The following is a 21,273-nucleotide window of genomic DNA, read 5'->3' as shown; positions in this document are numbered from 1 at the left end:
ATTGAAGCTGTTCTGGCTCGTGGTGGCCCAACACCCTATTAACACACTTTATGTTTGCGTTTCCGTTATTTTGGCAGTTACCCGTATATCTGTAGTGTAGGATATACTGTTTGAATTGTGCTATTGTGTTTTTCTTTTCTTCCACTAGCTTAGTGGCAAAGTTTGGTAACAGAATGATGGCACATTCTTACAAAATGTTGCATCTGCGCTGTTCTTCAAGTAAATGTGTTTTTGTTTAATTTGCAGTATAAATGGTTTGTTTAACTTGGCAATCATTGATTTTTGTTTGACATACATTTTAATGTGAAAAATCTTAGTCTCATCATCACTCTGTTACCGTGGAATTGGCCAGTATAGGATTAGAGAGGATAACAGAGTTAGATACAGCCCAGTAAGCAAATAAGCAAACTTTACACACAACTTAACTCGAAAAAGTTATTTATGCATTGAGAAAAGGTTTCAGCACATACCATTTGCAGGCAGAAGGCACAAACATGACTTAGGGGTAGGGTTAAACAAGTTGAGCCAGGAGAGAGTTGGAGTTGCCAATCCACACCCTTACTGTATCAATGAAGTAGGCTACATTAGTGAACATGTGGTCACCACATATCCCAGTCCTTAAATCAGGGTATTTATAATTTTTTCCAGAGACAACTAAAACCTTGTAAATACAGTGCCTTACTTTGAAAAACAATTCTGACCCAGTCAATGTGGAAAACCTCCGAAATCCACATATTTCCCTGACTGACACTGGGTGTCCCAGGTGAGGTGCAGAATGGAGAGCACCTAAGCAGGTGTAAATCACATTTGGGTTATATTTTCAACAGCAAATACTAAGAACTCGAGGCCCCAAGTGTGTAGCCTGCATTTTGCTGTAAAATTGGACAGTGTAAGTAATATCTCTGCTGAGGCAACATTAAAGGGATAGTTCACAAGTTTTAGCTTATTTTCAATTTACCTAGGGTGTCCCAAGTTCAGGTAAGTCAAAAATAAGCTAAAACGTAAAAACCATCAGAATAACAATTTGTATTTATTTATTTTATTTAACTAGGCAAGTCAGTTAAGAACAAATTCTTACTTACAATGATGGCCTACCCCAGTCAAACCCGGACGACGCTGAGCCAATTGTGTGCCGCCCTCCGTGACTCCCATCACGGCCGGATGTGATACAGCCTGGATTCAAAACAGGGACTGTAGTGACGCCTCTTGCACTGAGATGCAGTGCCTTAGACCGCTGCGCCACTAGGCAGTCGTATTAAATGACAGCTGTTTGTCGGCATTTTGAAACATTACCCCTTTATGCTGACCTTGCCATAACTGCATAAAGAATAAATAAATAAACAATATACTGCAGAACCACAGTCATGCACAGTGGTATCAGGAGAGTATATTCACTTGGGGGCGGAATTCTGACCAGTGGAGTTATGCGCGCGTAAATTGAACAATTTGCATTTTTCTCTCTATATGTATTCTGACATTGAACTTAAAGGCATACTTCGGAATTTTGGCAATGGTGCAGTTTGAAGGAAGTTACTAACTAGCGCTAGTGCAATTGCTAACTAGCATTAGCGCAATGACTGGAAGTCTATAGGTATCTGCTATCATGCTAGTAGATACCCATATACTGTACTTCTAGTCATTGCACTAAAACTAGTTAGCATATTGGCTCACAAAATGACCTCTAACTTCCGTACTAGACACAGAGTTCATCTGACTCTGGGCAAGTAGATAATCCCGAGGTATCCCCTTAAGCATGAGAATAGCATGCTATTCACCCGCTATTCGTTCAGGGTGCAGATCTAAGAAATGAAGGTGTGGCGGAGGTATGTCTACAGATACACCATAATACATCATCATTTCACCACCTTTATGCGGGAGGAAACCATGGATAAGGTCGAGCAAACCTGCCTGTTCCAAGTGGAAAAAGCATTTACTTTATTTTTGCGAATGAAATAACAGCATTCTCCATGCACTGTAATTTAGAAATTGATAAGAGCTATTGATCAGAGGTAAGTAAATGAGTTAACCATTTGGATAAGGGGATTGTAAATATAAATTACACTTGTTTTAGATCTATATTGTCTTATTATGAGCGCTGGAGACAAATGGGAAACCAGTCATGCCAGCAAACTGAAGCATATCAACTTTCACATAGTGAAGTTTATAAAAGGATGGCCTTATAACTTGCAGGAATTAAGTATAGAGACCCAAGCTTTAGTATAGGTTTTTATAGCCAATGCGCAAATGACAGAATAGCACCCAACTTACCGAATTGGTTTATGATTCTAGTTTTAATTCTTTGCCCATGCTTTTCTACGTTTTGGTTTAGAATTTGTATCGGGTTAAATATTAGCCACAATTGGGAGCCATCATCCATAATACCCACAACATTTCTAACTGTCAATTTCCTACATTTTGCAGCATTCCATTCCGTTGACCTTTCTTTCCTCTGTCACGTCCGTGTAGTTGTTCTTGAGGGTCGCTAGCATTAGTGGATTATATTAGGCTAACACTGTGCAATAATTTGGAACATTTTAATCATTATGGAACTCAGGCCACTCGTAGCAGGTTAAACCTGTAGCCTGGTGCACGGTCTACCATGACTGGACCATTGTCATACAGTTCCACGATTAGTGATGATGGTGTAGATATATAGGGCTATTGTTCAATCCCTATTGTACACCCTTTTTTTTTTACACCTTCCAATATTTCATGGGTTGAACTTAAACTTTCACGATGAATCAAACCACTGTATTTTTTTATCCATCAATATACAGTGCATTCAGAAAGTATTCAGACTCCTGGACAATTTCCACATTTTGTTACAGCCTTATTCTAAAATGGATTAAATTACAATTTTCGCTGATCAATCTTTAGTTTGATTTTTAAAATCTTTATTTAACTAGGCAAGTCAGTTAAGAACAAATTCTTATTTTCAATGACGGCCTAGGAACGGTGGCCTGAATGCCAAGCGTCACGTCTGGAGGAAACCTGGCACCATGCCTATGGTGAAGCATGGTGGTGGCAGCATCATGCTGTCAGGATATTTTTCAGCGGCAGGGACTGGGAGACTAGTCTGGATGGAGGGAAAGATGAACGGACCAAAGTAAAGAGATCCTTTATGAAAAGCTGCTCCAGAGCGCTCAGGACCTATCTTTGACGTTTCCCCTTCCAACAGGACAATGGCTCTAAGCACACAGCCAAGGCAATGCTGTAGTGGCTTCGGGACAAGTCTCTGAAAGTCCTTGAGTGGCCCAGCCAGAGCCCGGACTTCTCTGGAGAGACCTGAAAATAGCTGTGCCGCAACACTCCCCATCCAGAGCTTGAGATGATCTACATAGAACAAATGGGAGAAACTCCCCAAATACATATGTGCCAAGCTTGTAGCGTCATACTCAAGAAAAGTCGAGGCTGTAATCACTGCCAAAGGAGCTTCAACAAAGTACTGAGTAAAAGATCTGAATGCTTATGTAAATGTGATATTTCAGGTTTTTTTTGTTGACATTTTGCAAAAATTGCTTTGTCATTATTTATTTTACTAGGCAAGTCAGTTAAGAACAAATTCTTATTTTCAAAGACGGCCTAGGAACAGTGGGATAACTACCTTGTTCAGGGGCAGAACGACAGATTTGTACCTTGTCAGCTCAGGGATTTGATCTTGCAACCTTTCGGTTACTAGTCCAACGCTGTGCATAGATTGTTTTATCCATTTTGGAATAAGGCTGTAATGTAACAAAATGTGGAAAAAGTCGAGGGGTCTGAATACTTTCCGAATGCACTGCATTTAGTGTGTAAAAGCTCTCCAAACCCTGTACTTTTTTATGATTCATACATACTTTCTTAACCCAAAATGTGCCTAAATAAATATAGTTGGTCGACTAGTTGGTCCTGAAATGGACACGAATATGCATATCTTTAGATGGGTTTCATTCATTGATCCTTATATTCTGAACCCATTCTAGTGAATGTCGTCAAAATGAAAGGTACACCGTATTGAAAGGTGTATGTATTCAGCGCGCGCGCAAGTGAACCACGACTGCAAAGCCCGTTACGCACCTGCATAAGTAAGTCTGAATACCAACTACTGAGAAGTGCCTAAGAAAGGCACTTAAAAAAAACATACAACAATATACAACATTTATCAAAACGTCAAAGTTAAATTAGGAGAAAAAAAATCCATAGGAGTCAAACGTAAAAAAATTTTTTTTTTAAAACAGATGGCAAATTTGAAAAATAATTTTGGTTTTCGTTATTGATTCACAAACTAAACTTCAACCATTCAAAAACGATTATACTTTGGAAAATCAGCTAATCAATTCATAGCACTAGATTTTAAATGTTGCACCTTCTTCTTTGTTACTTAAAGAAAATGAAAGAATATGAAGAGGGAGAACCCATTTATCCGCTGTGGTGAGTAATATATTTCAATATAATGGTTTATGTTCGTTTTGGCTTTGGTCTGGACATGTGGAAACATGAAAATAACTGCCTCTTGGTCAATCTGAAATTACAGTGCTTTAAAAGAATAGCTTTATGTCTCTGAACAGCGTCACAGTTGCTAGTCTTTGTGTGTGTATTTGCGTGCGTGTGTGTCCCTGGGCAGACAGCGTGCTAGTGGGAGTAACCATTCTCATCCTCCCCTCTTTCTGAGTCTACCTGGTGTGGTCCTGTACCCACTGGCAGAGCCTATGGCAGTAAGCGGGGGGGCTGACGGTGGAGAAGGCCTGCCCTGGGTGCCGCAGTCTCTTCCACCAATGCTCCAGCCTCTTCTTGAAGCTGTAGACAGTGAAGATGTCGATGATGCCCACAAAGTAGCGATGCTCCGGTCCGTCAATGACGTGCAGCGGGTTTCTGAAGTTGGGCAGCAGCCGGCGGTTCTGGGCCTGGAAGTCTTGCAGTTCCATCGAATCCGTGACCGTTCCCACCGGCTGCTCAGTACAGGGTCTCCTGGAAGGGGCACTGCCCAGGCCACTTCCTACCCGTGACTCAGTAACGCTGCAACTTCCTGTCCCGCCGTCCATCTCTGATACCAACAGGGCGGAATCTTCCTCTGGGACCGCCCCCGGAACAGTGGGCATGCCCGCATGGGTGGGGCTTGAGCATGTGATCACTGACCTGAGAGGTTAAAGCGGAGAGGGGGTACCCAGAGTTATTAGAGACAACATGGCCACCTGAAAGGTTAAAGAGGAGAGGGTAACAGATATAGAAATAGGGCACACTTATCTTTGCCATGAACACTTCTGTGATAGCCCTCAATGGCACTGCCCATGCTATCTCTATTAAAAATAGGCAGTTCCATTTTCTTCCACTCAATGGCGCTGCCCATGTTAAAACAGGCTTTGTGGTAAGTAAAGCCTCTATCCATCTCTATGAAGGGTAACAAAGTTATTAGAGCCAGCATGTCTACCTGAGAGGTTAAAGAGGGGAGGGTAAGAGCCAAGAGTGAGGCAGCATGGCCAACCTAAAAAATACCACCGTTGACTGATTTTAGAGGAGACAAATACTAGATAGTTGCTCGTGGTGGTTATGCATGTTATTGTATAGCCAAGAAGTATATTTGTGGTAACTACATGCCTGGAAGTCATTGGTTTTGTCCTGAAGAAAGACCAGGACCTGGGGAAAATATTGATCTCAACATTACACCACTTTTGAGGCCTGAATATGTCACTAAAACATAAAGAAATAATCAAAGACAGAAAAAAATAATACAAAAAGGAAAATCCCACCCACTTTTTAGTGCGCATGATAAGGGTGGCGAAGGACAGGCACTGGTGGCGTTCATCCTGGTGCAGGGGCTGATGAGCCACCAGGAGGCTGTAGTCCAGCACGTTGAGTCTCTGCAGGAACGACGTGTCAATCTCCACCTGCCGGAGCAGCCATGGACGGTGCTGGTCTATCAACACAAACACATATATTGCAAAACTGGTTTGGACTCTATAACTGTATGTACCACTTACTACCCCGTTACAGTGTCATTACCAGTGCCGCCCATCATTTTGAGCCCCACCTTTTTGGGGGGTGGGGGGTGGGGGGGGTGCTTGTTTTGCATGTTATTTTGGCATTAATACGTGTTACATATCAGTTTGCAAACAATGTAAAAAAATATATATAATTATTATAATTATCATTGAGTCAATAAAGCCACATTTTGGGGTGGCAGGTAGCCTAGTGGTTACAGTGTTGGGCCAGTAACCGAAAGGTTGCTGGATCAAATCCCCGAGCTGGCAATGTAAAAATCTGTTGTTCTGCCCCCTAGGCCCCTAGGTATTTAAAAAAAACATTGGTCAACATACATTCTTATCAAGGGTGACTTTCAGTAAAATACAAACATGGTCTCTTTTTTGCTTTCTTGAGTAAGGCAACTCCAAAATGCAGGTGTTTCAACCTAGCTCAGTGCTTTCTGTGCTGGTGGGGCAGCCAGCGGAAAATACAGAGTGTAGGGTTGGGCTCAGTGTTCTGTCACTCATTGGGACACTACGTCACTGCCAAATCTAAGGGTAGAGCTCAAAAATTTGATTGGACTCATGTCAACATCATACTTTCAAAATCTTAGCTAGCAGTCATCATCAGGAATCAAGTCGACAATCTACTGGCAAATCCTTTTTAGTCCTTGTCATATAAAGATAAATAATGAAGAGAAATTATAGATAAAACATATTGGTGCTCATCGACCATTGAACATAAACATTACACAAAAAGTTAGAAATCGCAAATTCAACAGTGAGTGGTTGTCTGCTGATTGTCTGCCAGTTGTAGCAATGGTAAGTTGTTGGGACTACTATTGGGACAGCTTTATGTACACCCTAAAAGTTTGTGGGCATCGTTTGTCACCGTTATAGTGCAATTAATGTGTTGTTTAGTGTTGTGTAGTGTATTTGCTGGCATGCATCCCCTCAAAAGGTTTTTGGGTTTGCCCCACCAAGATTTACATGCTAAAAATTGCCAAATTGGCTTACCTCAATTACTAAAACAAGGTAAGGTATTTCCTTTCATTGTAATCAGTCCTCATGAATAACATATCTCATTCTGTAACATACTATGACAGGATTCCTTACCCTTACCCAAAGTGATGTACTGGCCCTCGAAGTTCAAGTCCTTGAGAACAACGATAACCTGACTTCCCTCTGGAGCTGGGTCTGTCCACCGGCTCACCTCACAACCCTTGATGTCATACCTGCAACAACAAGCAACAAAGTCAGTTTAACAGTGTTGTTACCACAGTGCCTGTAATACATTTCTCACACCAGACTGTTTTGTTTTACTCTGAAACAGGCTTACCTGGCATTTATTCGATCGTCAGGGTAAAAAACACTCTGCATTACAATAAAGTACTTCTGTGAAAAAGGTAAGACAAGGCATGAACAAACTAAGTTATAGCTAATAAATAATGATAATAATAAACAATATGGCTATGAATAACAATCCATAATCAGTCAGTACCTTCCTCCTATGTGGAATTTTGATCCTGTGGACACCTTGAAAGCAAAAAAAATGTATACTTCAGTCAACTACAAACATCTTCCATGGTCCAGCAGGCCAAATTTCACATATTTGTCCACTTTGCAGTGGCAAAGAATAATAAAAGGGGGTAAAATGTAGAAGTGTTTAGAAACATAATATATTCTAATTTATAATAAAAAGTTCATCCAAAATGACACAATACAACATTTACCATTGAGCAGAAAATAATCTGAAACACAACCAAAACAAACAGCAAATGTATTCAACACGTTTGTAGAGTCACACGCTTGATGTTGTCATTGTGTGCTCGGACTACGGGACCAAATACTAAACTTTTGACTACTTTAATACACATACACTACCGGTCAAAAGTTTAGAAACACCTACTCATTCAAGGGTTTTTCTTTATTTTCACTATTTTCTATATTGTAGAATAATAGTGAAGACATCAAAACGATGAAATAACACATATGGAATGATGTAGTAACCAAAAAAGTATTAAACAAATCAAAATATATTTTATATTTGAGATTCTTCAAATAGCCACCCTTTGCCTCGATGACAGCTTTGCACACTCTTGGAATTCTCTCAACCTGCTTCATCTGGAATGCTTTTCCAACAGTCTTGAAGGAGTTCCCACATATGCTGAGCACTTGTTGGCTGCTTTCATTCTGCGGTCCAACTCATCCCAAACATCTCAATTTGGTTGAGGCCGGGGGATTTGGGAGGCCAGGTCATCTGATGCAGTACACCATCACTCTCCTTCTTGGTCAAATAGCCCTTACACTGCCTGGAGGTGTGTTGGGTCATTGTCCTGTTGAAAAACAAATGATCGTCCCACTAAGCCCAAACCAGATGGGATGGCGTATCACTGCAGAATGCTGTGATAGCCATGCTGGTTAAGTGTCCCTTGAATTCTAAATAAATCACAGACAGTGTCACCAGCAAAGCACCACCACACCATAACACCACCACCTCCATGCTTTACTGTTGGAAATAGACATGCGAAAATCATCCGTTCACCCACACCGCGCTCACAAAGACACGGCGGTTGGAACCAAAATCTCCAATTTGGACTCCAGACCAAAGGACTAAATTCCACCGGTCTAACGTCCATTGCTTGTGTTTCTTGGCCCAAGCAAGTCTCTTCTTATTATTGGTGTCCTTTCATAGTGGTTTCTTTGCGACAATTTGACCATGAAGGCCTGATTCACACAGTCTCCTCTGAACAGTTGATGTTGAGATGTGTCTGTTACTGAACTCTGAAGCATTTATTTGGGCTCCAATTTCTGAGGCTGGTAACTCCAATGAACCTATCCTCTGCCTCAGAGGTAACTCTGGGTCTTCGATTCCTGTGGCGGTCCTCATGAGAGCCAGTTCCATCATAGTGCTTGATGTTTTTTCCGACTGTACTTGAAACTTTCAAAGTTCTTGAAATGTTTCGTATTGACTGACCTTCATGTTTCTCTTTGCATATTTGAGCTGTTCTTGCCATAATATGGACTTTTACCAAATAGGGCTAACTTCTGTATACCCCTCCTACCTTGTCACAGCACAACTGATTGGCTCAAACACATTAAGATGGAAAGAAATTCTACAAATTAACTTTTAACAAGGCACACCTGTTAATGGAAATGCATTCTAGCTGACTACCTCATGAAGCTGGTTGAGAGAATGCCAAGTGTGCAAAGCTGTTGTAATGAACACGAGGGGAGACAGAGAGCTGGTTTCAAGCAGGGCGCAGCAGGTGTTTATTGTACAGGACCACAGGAGGAGGCAGATAGCTGGGTCCAGGGGCAGGCAGAAGGTCATACACAGGAGGAGGCAGGTAGCTAGGTCCAGGGGCAGGCAGAAGGTCATACACAGGGGGTTCAAAAGGGCAACAGTACAGGCAGGGAAAAGGCTCGTAACGTTGTCCGGGAGATCAGACAATAGGTAGATAACAGCAAATCCTATAGGCTAAAATACAGGCATGGAATTGGCAAAAGGCGTCGTTAGTGAGGCAGGCAAAAACTATCATACACAGGAGGGAGTAAATCACGGAGACAACAGTGCTCCGCAAGCCGTGTGACACAAAACAAACAATACCTCACAGTGATGGGGTGCAAAGAACTGAACTAAATAGTGTGATAATGACATACAGGTGTGTGAACAGGTGATTAGAATTCAGGTGATTGGGATCTGGAGAGTGAGCTGCTTTCAGGGGATCTACGTGTTTGAGGGTGTGAGTTGGAAGCAGACGTGACAGCTGTCATTGAAGCAAAGGGTGGCTACTTTGAAGAATCTCAAATATAAAATAGAGTTTGATTTGTTTAACACTTTTTTGGTTACTACATGATTCCATATGTGTTAGTTCATAGTTTTGACATCTTCACTATTATTCTACAATGTAGAAAATAGTAAAAATGAAGAAAAACCCTTGAATGAGTAGGTGTTCTAAACTTTTGACCGGTAGTATAAGTGAATTTGTCCCGATACGTTTGGTTCCCTAAAATGGGGGGACTATGTACAAAAAGTGCTGTAATTTATAAACACCCAATATGGATGAAAATACCCGCAAATTAAAGCTAACAGTCCGCACTTAAATGTCATAGTCATTGTATCATTTCAAATTCAAAGTACTGGAGTACAGAACCAAAACAACCAAAAATGCGTCCCAATACTGTTGGAGCTCACTGAATATGTATTTAGCTAAATATTACCAGAAGTGGCAAAAATATGTCAAAAAAGCAGTCAGATTTGCAGAGTTTTGTAGCCGTTTCAAATATATTATATTAAAACACATAGAAAATGTTCTAGAAGTATTCAACATGTGATTAATATCTATTAATTAAAATTATATTAAATATCAAGAAATGTGATGTGAAACCTTCCCCGTATATGACATCCCATAGGAATGCCTTACATACAGCAATGAGATACAGGTAATCCATTTTCACAAAATGCCTACATAAAACTAGAAAATAAGTCTAAACAAGGATGCCTAGCTATTGCTGATTTAACCATAGGCTATAGGGTACACATTTTCCAATATGGACACCAACCAGTTCCATTGTTCTAACTTGGATTGGTCTGACATTGCCACGCCTCTTTTAATAATAAGTAGAATATGCCTAATGATAATAAAAACATTTATTATAGTTATCAAGAAACACAACCAATTTAGCCAGGTTTGCAAAATGTATCATCTTTGTAAAATATTTGTAAAATGTGCCAAAAACTCTGACTGTTTTTGGTCAGTATTTGCATCCCTAATTTCTATGTTTTATTTTCAAACAATAAAAAATGTATCTATAATATTCCTAAAGGGATATTTTACTAGTTTGTAGTGATAATACTGATATGCAAAATGATGCTATAATTGTTAAATATAAAATATATGTCTTGAATCCTGTCATATACACAGCATTCCAACATAACATTCTAACCAATCGTCTGATTATGAGGGAATCAACCAGGGCTGGGGTCAATTTGAATTTCAATTTGAATTTAATTTGAATTTAAGGCAGTCAATTCAGGAAGTTATTTTAATTACAAATTAAAAATGTAAAAACTGACTCCTCATTGAAAATAGATGCTGTTTTTTTTCAAATGTTCAATTTAAGTTAACTTCCTGAATTGATTGCCTTCAAATTCAAATTGAACCCAGCTCTGGAATAATTCAAATGAAAAAAACTGTTGTCGTTTTTAGCAGACACTTATCCAGAGTGACTTACAGGAGCAATTTGGGTTAATTGCCTTGCTCAAGGGTACATCGACAGATAGCTAGCTTCTGCCTATGATTTTGCCATCATTAAATCGGATGGCAAAAATTAACCAAATCCCATTGGTTATAAATAAGACCCCCCCCCCCCCCCAATAGAATGTTCCATTGTTGTTTGATACAGTCATTTACGATGAGCATGTGAGCATTCCAACTTGTTTCAACATTCCTTTATCAGCCTGCAAACCTTCTATTGCTTAGACTCACATACAACATGCTGATTACATGCAATCAGTTACTCCCCAGCCCTGTCAATGTCACATCCTGACCATAGAGAGCCTTTATTTTCTATGGTGGCGTAGGTCAGGGCGTGACTGAGGGGTCAGTCTAGTTTATTATTTCTATGCGGGGTTCTAGTTTTGGTTTTTCTATGTTGGTGATTTTGTATGATTCCCAATTAGAGGCAGCTGTTAATGGTTGTCTCTAATTGGGGATCATATTTAAGTAGTGTTTGTGGGATATTGTTTTGAGTTAGTACACGTAGCACCTCTGTAGTCACGGTTCGTTGTTCGTTTATTGTTTTGTTTTGCTAAATTTCACTTTTAATAAATGATGTGGAACTCAACATCAGCTGCGCCTTGGTCCGTCTCTACACACGAACGTGACAGTCAATCTCTATCTTAGCTGGCATGCCTGCTGGCAAGATTGGTATACTTTAGAAAAGCAAGCAAAAACAAATGTACTGAATAAGACTCACACTCTTTAACCCATATTTTAGCAGTGATGAAGAGAAGCATATTTAGTTTCTTTAAAAAATAACCACCAGTCAAGAGGATACATAAAGCTCAAGAGGTATGCTTAGATAAATAGACATCTTTTTACAAAGAATTAAGATTATGGCTCTACATTGCAGGAAAAAAGTTGTTTCAGGTGTTTGAAAAATGATAAATTCTCACCCCAGCCATTCTAACATACTTGATAACCCCTTAGATTTTTGGGGTCCATGCCACCCCTGCCAAAGTGAACACATTTTCCGGCTGGCCAATGGACTATAAGATCAGAGTCCTGTGTCTTACCTAAGAACTTGACCAGCAGTGAATGAGGATACTTCTCTAGGTGCTCCATGTAGATTCTTAGGTTGGACAGGAGGAATTGCACCTCTCTCTTGTTCTGGGTCTTCAGAAAGAACCGCTTATCGTTCCTGGATGAGAAAGAGAAATGCATTGTGTTTGAGCATATACTTTGGCCAGATAAGAGTAAGAAAGTATCTTTCCTATATTTGCACTATAGAGTGGGGCAAAAAAGTATTTAGTCAGCCACCAATTGTGCAAGTTCTCCCACTTAAAAAGATGAGAGGAGTAGAATATGCCTACGCACGTGAGAAAGAAGTCGGCCTTGCTTTTGGAGTTGCTGATGAACTGCAGGTAGGAACCGTCGTTGGAGAGAGAGTGCTGATACTCCTTTTCTGTCATCCCCAGGGAGCGACGCAAGCTGGCAAACACTGGCCCTGCAAACGTCTCCATTCTGAAGGCCTTCAGAGAGAGGGGGAGAGAAAGAGAGAGTTCAAATCATATTGGCATCAGCAAACAGTAGTAGATACATTTATGTGGGTAAGAAACAACAAAGGTCCAACAATTGATACTTGAAGAACTCTACAAGATATTTTAGCCATATTAAATACCGGCTGTTTGCACAGACAAAATTGTTGTTCAATATTTTGTTTATCAATAGATCATTGTGTTTCTATGTCTGTCCTGACTTAGTATAGGCTCTGTGATGAAATAGGCTTATGATGTTGCGCTGTTATCGAACAGCAGTACTGTAGCCTAGGAATATGGTCAAATATCTTACATAAGCTACTGGTCAATTTACTGTGTTGGCAGAATGTAAAAAAACAACAACAGTAATTTATGCTGAAATTTGACAAAGGAATGTGACAGTTTCTGAAAGAGGAAACAATGAAACATTGTTGTGGACCTGTCAGCAGAACAGTTGAATTCAACAATGTTTTGCATGGACTTTTGCCCTCCAACCTTAATATGCTGGACTGCCCATGAATTCTGAAACATTCTCTAGGCTACTCAAAACCAATTGAAATTCAAATTACAGTAGGCTACATACAGGAAAGTATTCAGACCCCTTGACTTTTTCCACATTTTGTTATGTTACAGCCTTTTGTTACGTTTTTCTAAAATGGTTTAAATTCATAGTTTTCCCCATCAATCTACACACAATACCCAATAATGACAAAGCGAAAACAGGTTTTTAGAAGTTTTTGCAAATCTATTAAAAATAAAAATCAGAAATACCTTATTTACACAAGTATTCAGGCCCTTTGCTATGAGACTTGAAATTTAGCTCAGGTGCATCCTGTTTCCATTGACCATCCCTGAGATGTTTCTACCACTTGATTGGAGTCCACCTGTGGTAAATTCAATTGATTGGACATGATTTGGAAAGGCACACACGTGTCTTTGTTAAGTCCCAGTGCATGTCAGAGAAAAGACCAAGCCATGAGGTCGAAGGAATTGTCCGTAGAGCTCCGGGACAGGATTTTGTCGAGGCACAGATCTGGGGAAGGCTACCAAAACATTTCTGCAGCATTGATGATCCCCAAGAACACAGTGGTCTCCATCATTCTTAAATGGAAGATGTTTGGGACCGCCAAAACTCTTCCTAGAGCTGGCCACCCGGCCAAACTGAGCAATCGAACATCTCTGGATAGACCTGAAAATAGCTGTGCAGCAACGGGTATGACGCTACAAGCTTGGCACAGCTGTATTTGGGGATTTTCTCCTATTCTTCTCTGCAGATCCCCCTGAGGAGTGGCTTCAGTCTGGCCATTCTACCATAATGCCTGATTGGTGGAGTGATGCAGAGATGGTTGTCCTTCTGAAAGGTTCTCCCATCTCCACAGAGGAACTCTAGAGCTCTGTCAGAGTCACCATCGGGTTCTTGGTCACCTCCCTGAAAAAGGCCATTCTCCCTGAATTGCTCAGTTTGGCTGGGGGGCCAGCTCTAGGAAGAGTCTTGGTGGTTCCAAACTTCTTCCATTTAAGAATGATGGAGGCCACTGTGTTCTTAGAGACCTTCAATGCTGTTTTGGTACCCTTTCCCAGATATGTGCCTCCACAGAATCCTGTCTCGGAGTTCTATGGACAATTACTTCGACCTCATGGCTTGGTTTTTGCTCTGACATGCACTGTCAACTGTGGGACCTTATATAGACAGGTGTTTATGCATTTGCAAATCATGGCCAATCAATTGAATTTACATGTCTAATCAATTGAATTTGGACTCAAATCAACTTGTAGAAACATCTCAAGGATAATCAATGGAAAAAGAATGTACCTGAGCTCAATTTCGAGTCTCATAGCAAAGGGTCTGAATACTTATGTAAATAAGGTATTTACATTTTTAATCTTAATAAATGTGCAAACATTTCTAAAAACCTGTTTTCACTTTGTCATTATGGGGTATTGTGATGTCATTATGGGGTATTGTGATGTCATTATGGGGTATTGTGATGTCATTATGGGGTATTGTGATGTCATTATGGGGTATTGTGATGTCATTATGGGGTATTGTGATGTCATTATGGGGTATTGTGATGTCATTATGGGGTATTGTGTGTAGATTGCTCTGAGGATTCTTCTTTTATTTAACCCATTTTAGAATAAGGCTGTAACATTACAAAATGTGTAAAAAGTCAAGGGGTCTGAATACAGCGTACTTCAAAAGTAAAAGATCAACTGTCTTGATGTTCACCTATTAAATTCATCTGTAGGTTATAAACTGTGCTGCCTATGGGATCACATGTAGCAAAACTGGAAATAGGCCTAGATATTCTATATCTACATAGGCCCAATTAAATGAGAAATGCGCATGGTCATTTGTGGTAGGCTACTTCAGGAATATGAACCCATCACGGCCAGAAAACGTGAGGAATTTATTCTGTAATGGTTATGAAAATTAAATAAGTAGGAATTAGATTCCTATGTCTAATTATTTTAGATTCCAAAAATAAAACACATGATTTTTGCTCTTCTCACTAACGGCAAATGGATGCATCTTATTATGAATTTGTTTATGAATAAGCGTGTCATATCCTCCATTTGCACAAAATATTTAGGCCGACTTGCAATACAATACATCAACCAAAAGAAGATGCGCATGGTCTGAAGTTTGCGTGGCGGTCAAGTTCAGTTTTTATAAAAGCCAACTTTTGAGGTAACTGGCGCACACGCATTTTGTGGTATATTTTGTATGTACGCATGGTTTATAAATGAGGCCCCATGTCACTATAAGGAAAAAAAGTTGTTTGTTCACATCTTTTTGAAGACTGAAATTGTGAGATATGAATTTCCCGATTTGTACCTTTTGGTGTTGCAACTGTGTTACATTTTTTTTAAATCAACATACCTTGTGTATTTGAGTGACCTCCAATCTGTAGTCATCTTCCGACAATTCATCCTATGATAAAAGAAGAAAGGGAATAATTACTTGGAAAATATACTAACTATGCAGTTATCTTTTGAGAAGGATTTGGGGCCCAATTAAATGACAAATGGTCACCTAGAAACACCTTCCAAATATTGAGTTGCACCCCCTTTTGCCCTCAGAACAGACTCAATTTGTCGGGGTATGGACTCTACAAGGTGTCGAAAGCAGTCAACAGGGATGGCGGCCTGTGTTAACTTCAATGCTTCCCACAGTTGTGTCAAGTTGTCTGGATGTCCTTTGGGTGGTGGACCATTATTGATACACATGGGAAACTGTTAAGTGCGAAAAACACAAAAGACCATTAACAGCAATGACAGTCCACAAACAACAAAAAATTACAGATCCCTTTTCTGTCGAACTCAACTGAACATTTCAGGAAATATAAACATGGCACCCCAGCCAAAAGTAGGCTAACATGCTACAAGAGGTGGATCAACAACAAGTGTGTGTGTGTGTGTAAGGGAATATGTGAGTAAGAGACAACCATGTATCACAACGCTGAGTCAGTAGGCTCCGTTTCAATGGGTCTGATGCTGTGTGTGTGTGTGTGTGTGTGTGTGTGTGTGTGTGTGTGCGTGTGCGTGTGCGTGCGTGTGTGAATAACTCCCTTGTGACCTCTTATTCACCACCATAGGATCCGGCAGAGTAACCAAATACCGATTGACAAAATAATGGTTGCTGCAAATTAGATCATGAATACACCTACATCAAATCAAATTTCCTTGGAATATAAAATGAAGTGTTTGTGTCATTTTCCACAATCCAAACAACTACGTTCCACTTGGCTCTAATATCAGCCTGTGTTCTGTATCCCTTCTCCTCTGTAGGGACAACAATGGGGTTGGTCAGACAACCCCACATTGCCTAGGGAACATTGGGGAACATCTAGCACTGCAGGCAGAAGGCTAAACAAAGAGCAAGCCACTAATAGCCACCTCCCATAGCTCAGTCAAATACTCCGTTGCAAACTGGAAACTTACCCCCATTCCCTCTGTTCTTGATGCGGATGACTTTTATGGTCTGAGGCCACCAGATAGGAGTAAGCAATATGGTAACGTCTCAAAACTTTCTCAGATCCACAAGGGCAAGTTATTAGGGGCAGATAGAAGGGAGCAGGTTTTCAGTTTGGAATCCAAAGACTCCTCAATGATGTAAAGTCTAAATGGGGCTTAATGTCTTTAACAAAATGGTTGTTTCAGAGATCTTTTGACAATGGAAAACAAATGAGGATGACAATAACAGGTTAGAATCCAGCCTTAGCCTGGGCCATGTTCATTAGGGCGCGCAACAGAAAACGGTGCAAAACGTTTTGCAAAAGAAAACACGGCTCTCTCTGATGAGCTCCTTTTGTTCATGCCTCAGCCCCACTCTTGGCCTTCTCATGGCCCTCTTGGGGAACACGATAGGTGATGCAAATTAAGGAGGAATTGAGAGGCATCAGCCACCACGGTAAATGAAACCAGTTTGCAACCAATCATTTTAAATGCTGGCAATGGCACATAATAGAAGTCTGCATTTTTGTTTGTTTGGTCCATTCAGTTAGCTTTAGACCACTATGTGATTGCACAAGCTAAAGATACTGCTCAATTCAAACTACTTATCCCTTGTAAAAAATCCTGCTCTGTGAGGTGTTTGAACCGCGTGTACCCCTGTGCAAGTTTGTACAATAGCTGTTATTCCCATAGGGCATTAAACACAGAGGGATGTACCAAAAACAAGCAAAGGAGGTGTGAAGGATGACAGTCTCTTGTTATGCCTTTGTTTTGAGTGTTTTATCCCCTACGTAAAAAAAAACAGGTGTGAACTTTTGCTTAGTAAAATGCAACGCATATTTACTTGCATCACATTTAATGACCTGTGGGTGCTCACCGGTGGTGGGTTGTCGATGGTGTTCTGCACGGCTGCAGAGAGGCCTTCCTTCATCATAGAGGTGAGGCTGTAGAAATCGTGCTGCTGGTCGATCTCAAACAGGCCCAGTAGCTTCCACTGCTGCCTCAGACCCCCCCACATCTTCCTCTTCACCGTACCAGTCCTGTGCGTGCCCTCCGCTGGACCCGCAGACATCTCCATCTGGGGTGGGGATGACACACACACACACACAAATGAGTACTCAAGATCCAGCACTTGCAACCATCTCCGCAAAATGCCACATCAATGATAGGGCTTTTTTCCCCCCCGATTCCAATTGAGTGCCATAACAAAGCACATACACCGGTAAGACTATGTAGGTTAGTCTTCCTATCGATTAACATGCGTGGTAAGGTCGTTGCTGGGAGAACCAGAGGTTGACAATAACAGTCGTGTCTTACCTAGACAGACCTGACAATAACAGTCGTGTCTTACCTAGACAGACCTGAGCTGCCTGAGGCATGCAGAAAGTGACCACGGCCACAAAGGTCCAATGGCTCTATAGGCCTCAGAGATTGGAACGTTTTTATTGGCCTGATATTGATTAACAGTGGAACCAAACCAGCGACATCCATTTGACACCAGCAGCCTTTCCTAGGTTTGGAACAAGCGGCTGGGCGATAACTAAGGGCTATATAGGCTAGTCTCTCACTCTCTCCTTCTCCCACATATGACCCACCAGTGATCACGGATAAACCCATAGAAATCCTATTAAATGACACGAGTTCATTAATTAGTATTCCGATTCCTAATTCTATGGATCAACCAGCTGTGTCATTGACAAGAAGCAGGAGAGGAACAAGTATTTTCAAGTCCCTAGGGCCTAGATGTTGCTGTTTACTCTCAAAGCAGCAGGACATGCCCTTCATTATCTATTCAAGGGGCTGTAACTAAAGAGGTCCTTGTTGTGGAGCAAATATATTAGTAACAGTCTCAATAGTAGTTCAATGTTAAATCATGATGAATCGAGGATAAACCATTGGTAAAACATGGGGAAGAAAATAGGTGGTTTTTCTCAACGTGTCAGAATCTTTGAATAAGGACTCCAATTTTGAGAATCTGCACTGCTCCATACTGACCGACTAACCAGTGGAACCGACTTGACACCACACCCGCAGCATAATAAAGTAGGGACTATTTTGCCATATATAGGGTATACAATAAAATATAGGCTATATAACAGGCTATCCAATAAAAGGTTATTGCATGCGCATAACGGTAATATTGCCACTAACAATTCTGAAAACAATGTTGGGTAGATGGTTTGAATATGATCCTTACGCCTGCTAACTAAATTACACTTTTCACACACAAATCGGATACATGTCGCCTATCCGGTGCCCTGTCATTTTCATTGCGCCCATGGAATACACATTCTGACGGTAAGTGTACAACGCGTAAAAGAACTACAGCAAGCTACACCCATTTGGTCAAAACATATCCTAACAAAACAAGCAATATCCAAATAATATTTGCGTCAACATTAGTAGGCTAATATAGACCATAACACGAAGATACTTGCCTCAGTTTGGCTCATCGATGAGGCTAATTCAGGCCCTCCTGTGTCTGCTCTATAGTTCCCGAGATCAGCGCATTCCTCCGATTGACATTGCAATCCGTTCTTTCAATAAATGCATGCAAGCGGTAATGTAGTGACACTGACACTGCGCGAAACCCCCAACATGCTGCACCAGAAATCTCATCGTTTCACAAAGCATTAGCGCATGTTTGTAGCTGAAAACACTTGGGCGCACAGTATATATTCAAAAGCCATTTACAGTAGACTATGAGGAATTGTTTGATATGATCAACGATGACCTGGATACACAATTCAAATGGATTATTTGAATCAATGCATATTGATTATATACCATATTCTAAACATTCTATACCAGAACTATCAATATAAACATGTATTTGTTGACCACAAATAACTTAGCCTATATACCTTCCATTAGACAGCTGAGCATGCTATACTGAACAAAACTATAAACGCAATATGTAAAGTGTTGGTCCCATGTTTCTTGAGCTGAAATAAAAGATCCCAGAAATGTTCCATACACACACAAAAAAACTAATTTCTCTCAAATGTTGTGCACAAATTTGTTTACATCCCTATAAGTGAGCATTTCTCCTTTGCCAAGATAATCCATCTACCTGACAGGTGGGGCATATCAAGAAGATTATTAAACGGCATGATTATTACACAGGTGTGCCTTGTGCTGGGGACAATAAAAGGCCACTCTAAAATGTGCAGTTGTCTCACACAACATATTGCCACAGATGTCACAAGTTTTGAAGGAGCGTGCAATTGGCACCAGAGCTGTTGCCAGAGAATTTAATGGTAATTTCTCTACCATAAACCGCCTCTAATGTCTTTTTAGAGAATTTGGCAGTACGTCCAGCCGGCCTCACAAACCGCAAACCACATGTAACCACGCCAGTCCAGGACCTCCACATCCGGCTTCTTCATCTGCGGGATTGTCTGAGACCAGCCACCCGGATAGTTGATGAAACTGAGCAGTACTTCTGTCTTTAATAAATCCCTTTTCTGGGGAAAACTCAGTCTGATTGGCTGGGCCTGTCTCCCCAGTGGCCCACCCATGGCTGCACCCCTACCCATTCATGTGAAATCTATAGATTCATGTCTAATTAATTTATTTCAATTGACTGATTTCCTTACTGTAACTCAGAAATTGTTGCATGTTGCATTTATATTTCTGTTCATTATATTTTGTACTTGAACTACCAAAGTGTTGAATAGTATTTTCATATAGATATAGGACTCCAGTGCCCAAAATGCTGTTTTAACATGGGCAACACCATTGAAGACTTTCACCATCTTGAAGTAGTCAACGGTGGGAACTTCCTATGGGTTAAGTTTTTATTTATTTTACTAGGCAAGTCAGTTAAGAACAAATTCTTATTTACAATGAAGGCCTACACCAGCCAAACCCAGACAACGCTGGGCCAATTGAGCGCCGGCCTATGGGACTCCCAATCACTGCCGGTTGTAATACAGCCTGGATTCGAACCAGGGTGTCTGTAGTGCAGTGCCTCAGACCGCTGTGCCACTCGGGTGCCCACATAAGGAAGGACCACATAATTCCATCCAAGTCATCTGGAGGGATTAGCCAATTAATTACACACCTGAGGAAACATTCCATAGCTGTAGGTGGCAGTAAATCACCAACCGTGGCTTTATACCTGTTCAAACAATATACTCCAGGTGGCAGTATTGTTTAGCAACTCATAGAAGTGGTAGGAGAAGAAAAAGTACTACTTCAAACTGGAGATGGCCTCAACCGCACTGCACATGCTCTCTCAGACGCCCTAATAGGACAGATAGATATTTCAGACCATGCCAGATTCCCTCATTTGCCACACAGTGCAGCCTATCTACAATACTTCTATGGATACAGTAAATATGCTTGGAAATCAAACATTTTACATTAATCAATTGGGCCTTTTCATTCTGTGTAGACTACAGTTACTAAACAATTGATATTTATCATTCTTAGCAACTCCATTAGAACTCAATAGACCTTTAAACGGTGTTGTAGTACTCTCGGTCTCGTCTCGGTGTCGGATACATTTGTACTGGTTTTGACTCTGTCTCGGGACAGTGAGGACTCGTAATTTATTCCCGAAACCAGCGGAGTAAAAAACGAATTATCAGCTTCCATTCAGTCAGCGCA

The 21,273-nt window shown here is 40.8% G+C and overlaps 1 protein-coding gene across 2 annotated transcripts; it reads right to left on the bottom strand.

The window, feature by feature from the left end:
* Positions 1 to 421: 421 nt before the first annotated feature.
* On the bottom strand, positions 422 to 19,286 carry LOC139388453 (phosphatidylinositol 4-phosphate 5-kinase-like protein 1). Of its 2 annotated transcripts, XM_071135117.1 has the most exons (11): positions 19,098 to 19,286; positions 17,537 to 17,737; positions 15,587 to 15,637; positions 12,542 to 12,696; positions 12,241 to 12,365; positions 7,441 to 7,475; positions 7,279 to 7,334; positions 7,062 to 7,174; positions 5,731 to 5,893; positions 5,575 to 5,613; positions 422 to 5,115 (listed from the first exon to the last, which is right to left on the bottom strand). In XM_071135117.1, the coding sequence occupies exons 1-11, from the start codon at positions 19,110 to 19,112 to the stop codon at positions 4,653 to 4,655; spliced, it is 1,416 nt and encodes a 471-aa protein (XP_070991218.1). In that variant the 5' UTR covers positions 19,113 to 19,286; the 3' UTR covers positions 422 to 4,652. The 2 variants fall into 2 exon arrangements, with proteins under 2 accessions (XP_070991218.1, XP_070991219.1); XM_071135118.1 differs by lacking the exons at positions 5,575 to 5,613; positions 19,098 to 19,286 and having other exon boundaries at positions 4,653 to 5,115.
* Between the last annotated feature and the right edge of the window lie 1,987 nt (positions 19,287 to 21,273).

This window comes from Oncorhynchus clarkii, chromosome 29 (genome assembly GCF_045791955.1).
Source record: "Oncorhynchus clarkii lewisi isolate Uvic-CL-2024 chromosome 29, UVic_Ocla_1.0, whole genome shotgun sequence".
Lineage (NCBI taxonomy): Eukaryota > Metazoa > Chordata > Actinopteri > Salmoniformes > Salmonidae > Oncorhynchus > Oncorhynchus clarkii.
This window is presented reverse-complemented; position numbering and strand designations above follow the sequence as displayed.

What these genes read in the sequence shown, in the direction of transcription:
- LOC139388453 (XM_071135117.1), bottom strand. An exon ending in CCATCGACAACCCACCACCG is followed by an intron (nt 15,638 to 17,536) that starts GTGAGCACCCAC and finishes CTTTTATCATAG; the next exon opens with GATGAATTGTCGGAAGATGA. An exon ending in CTTATCATGCGCACTAAAAA is followed by an intron (nt 5,614 to 5,730) that starts GTGGGTGGGATT and finishes TATTTTCCCCAG; the next exon opens with GTCCTGGTCTTTCTTCAGGA.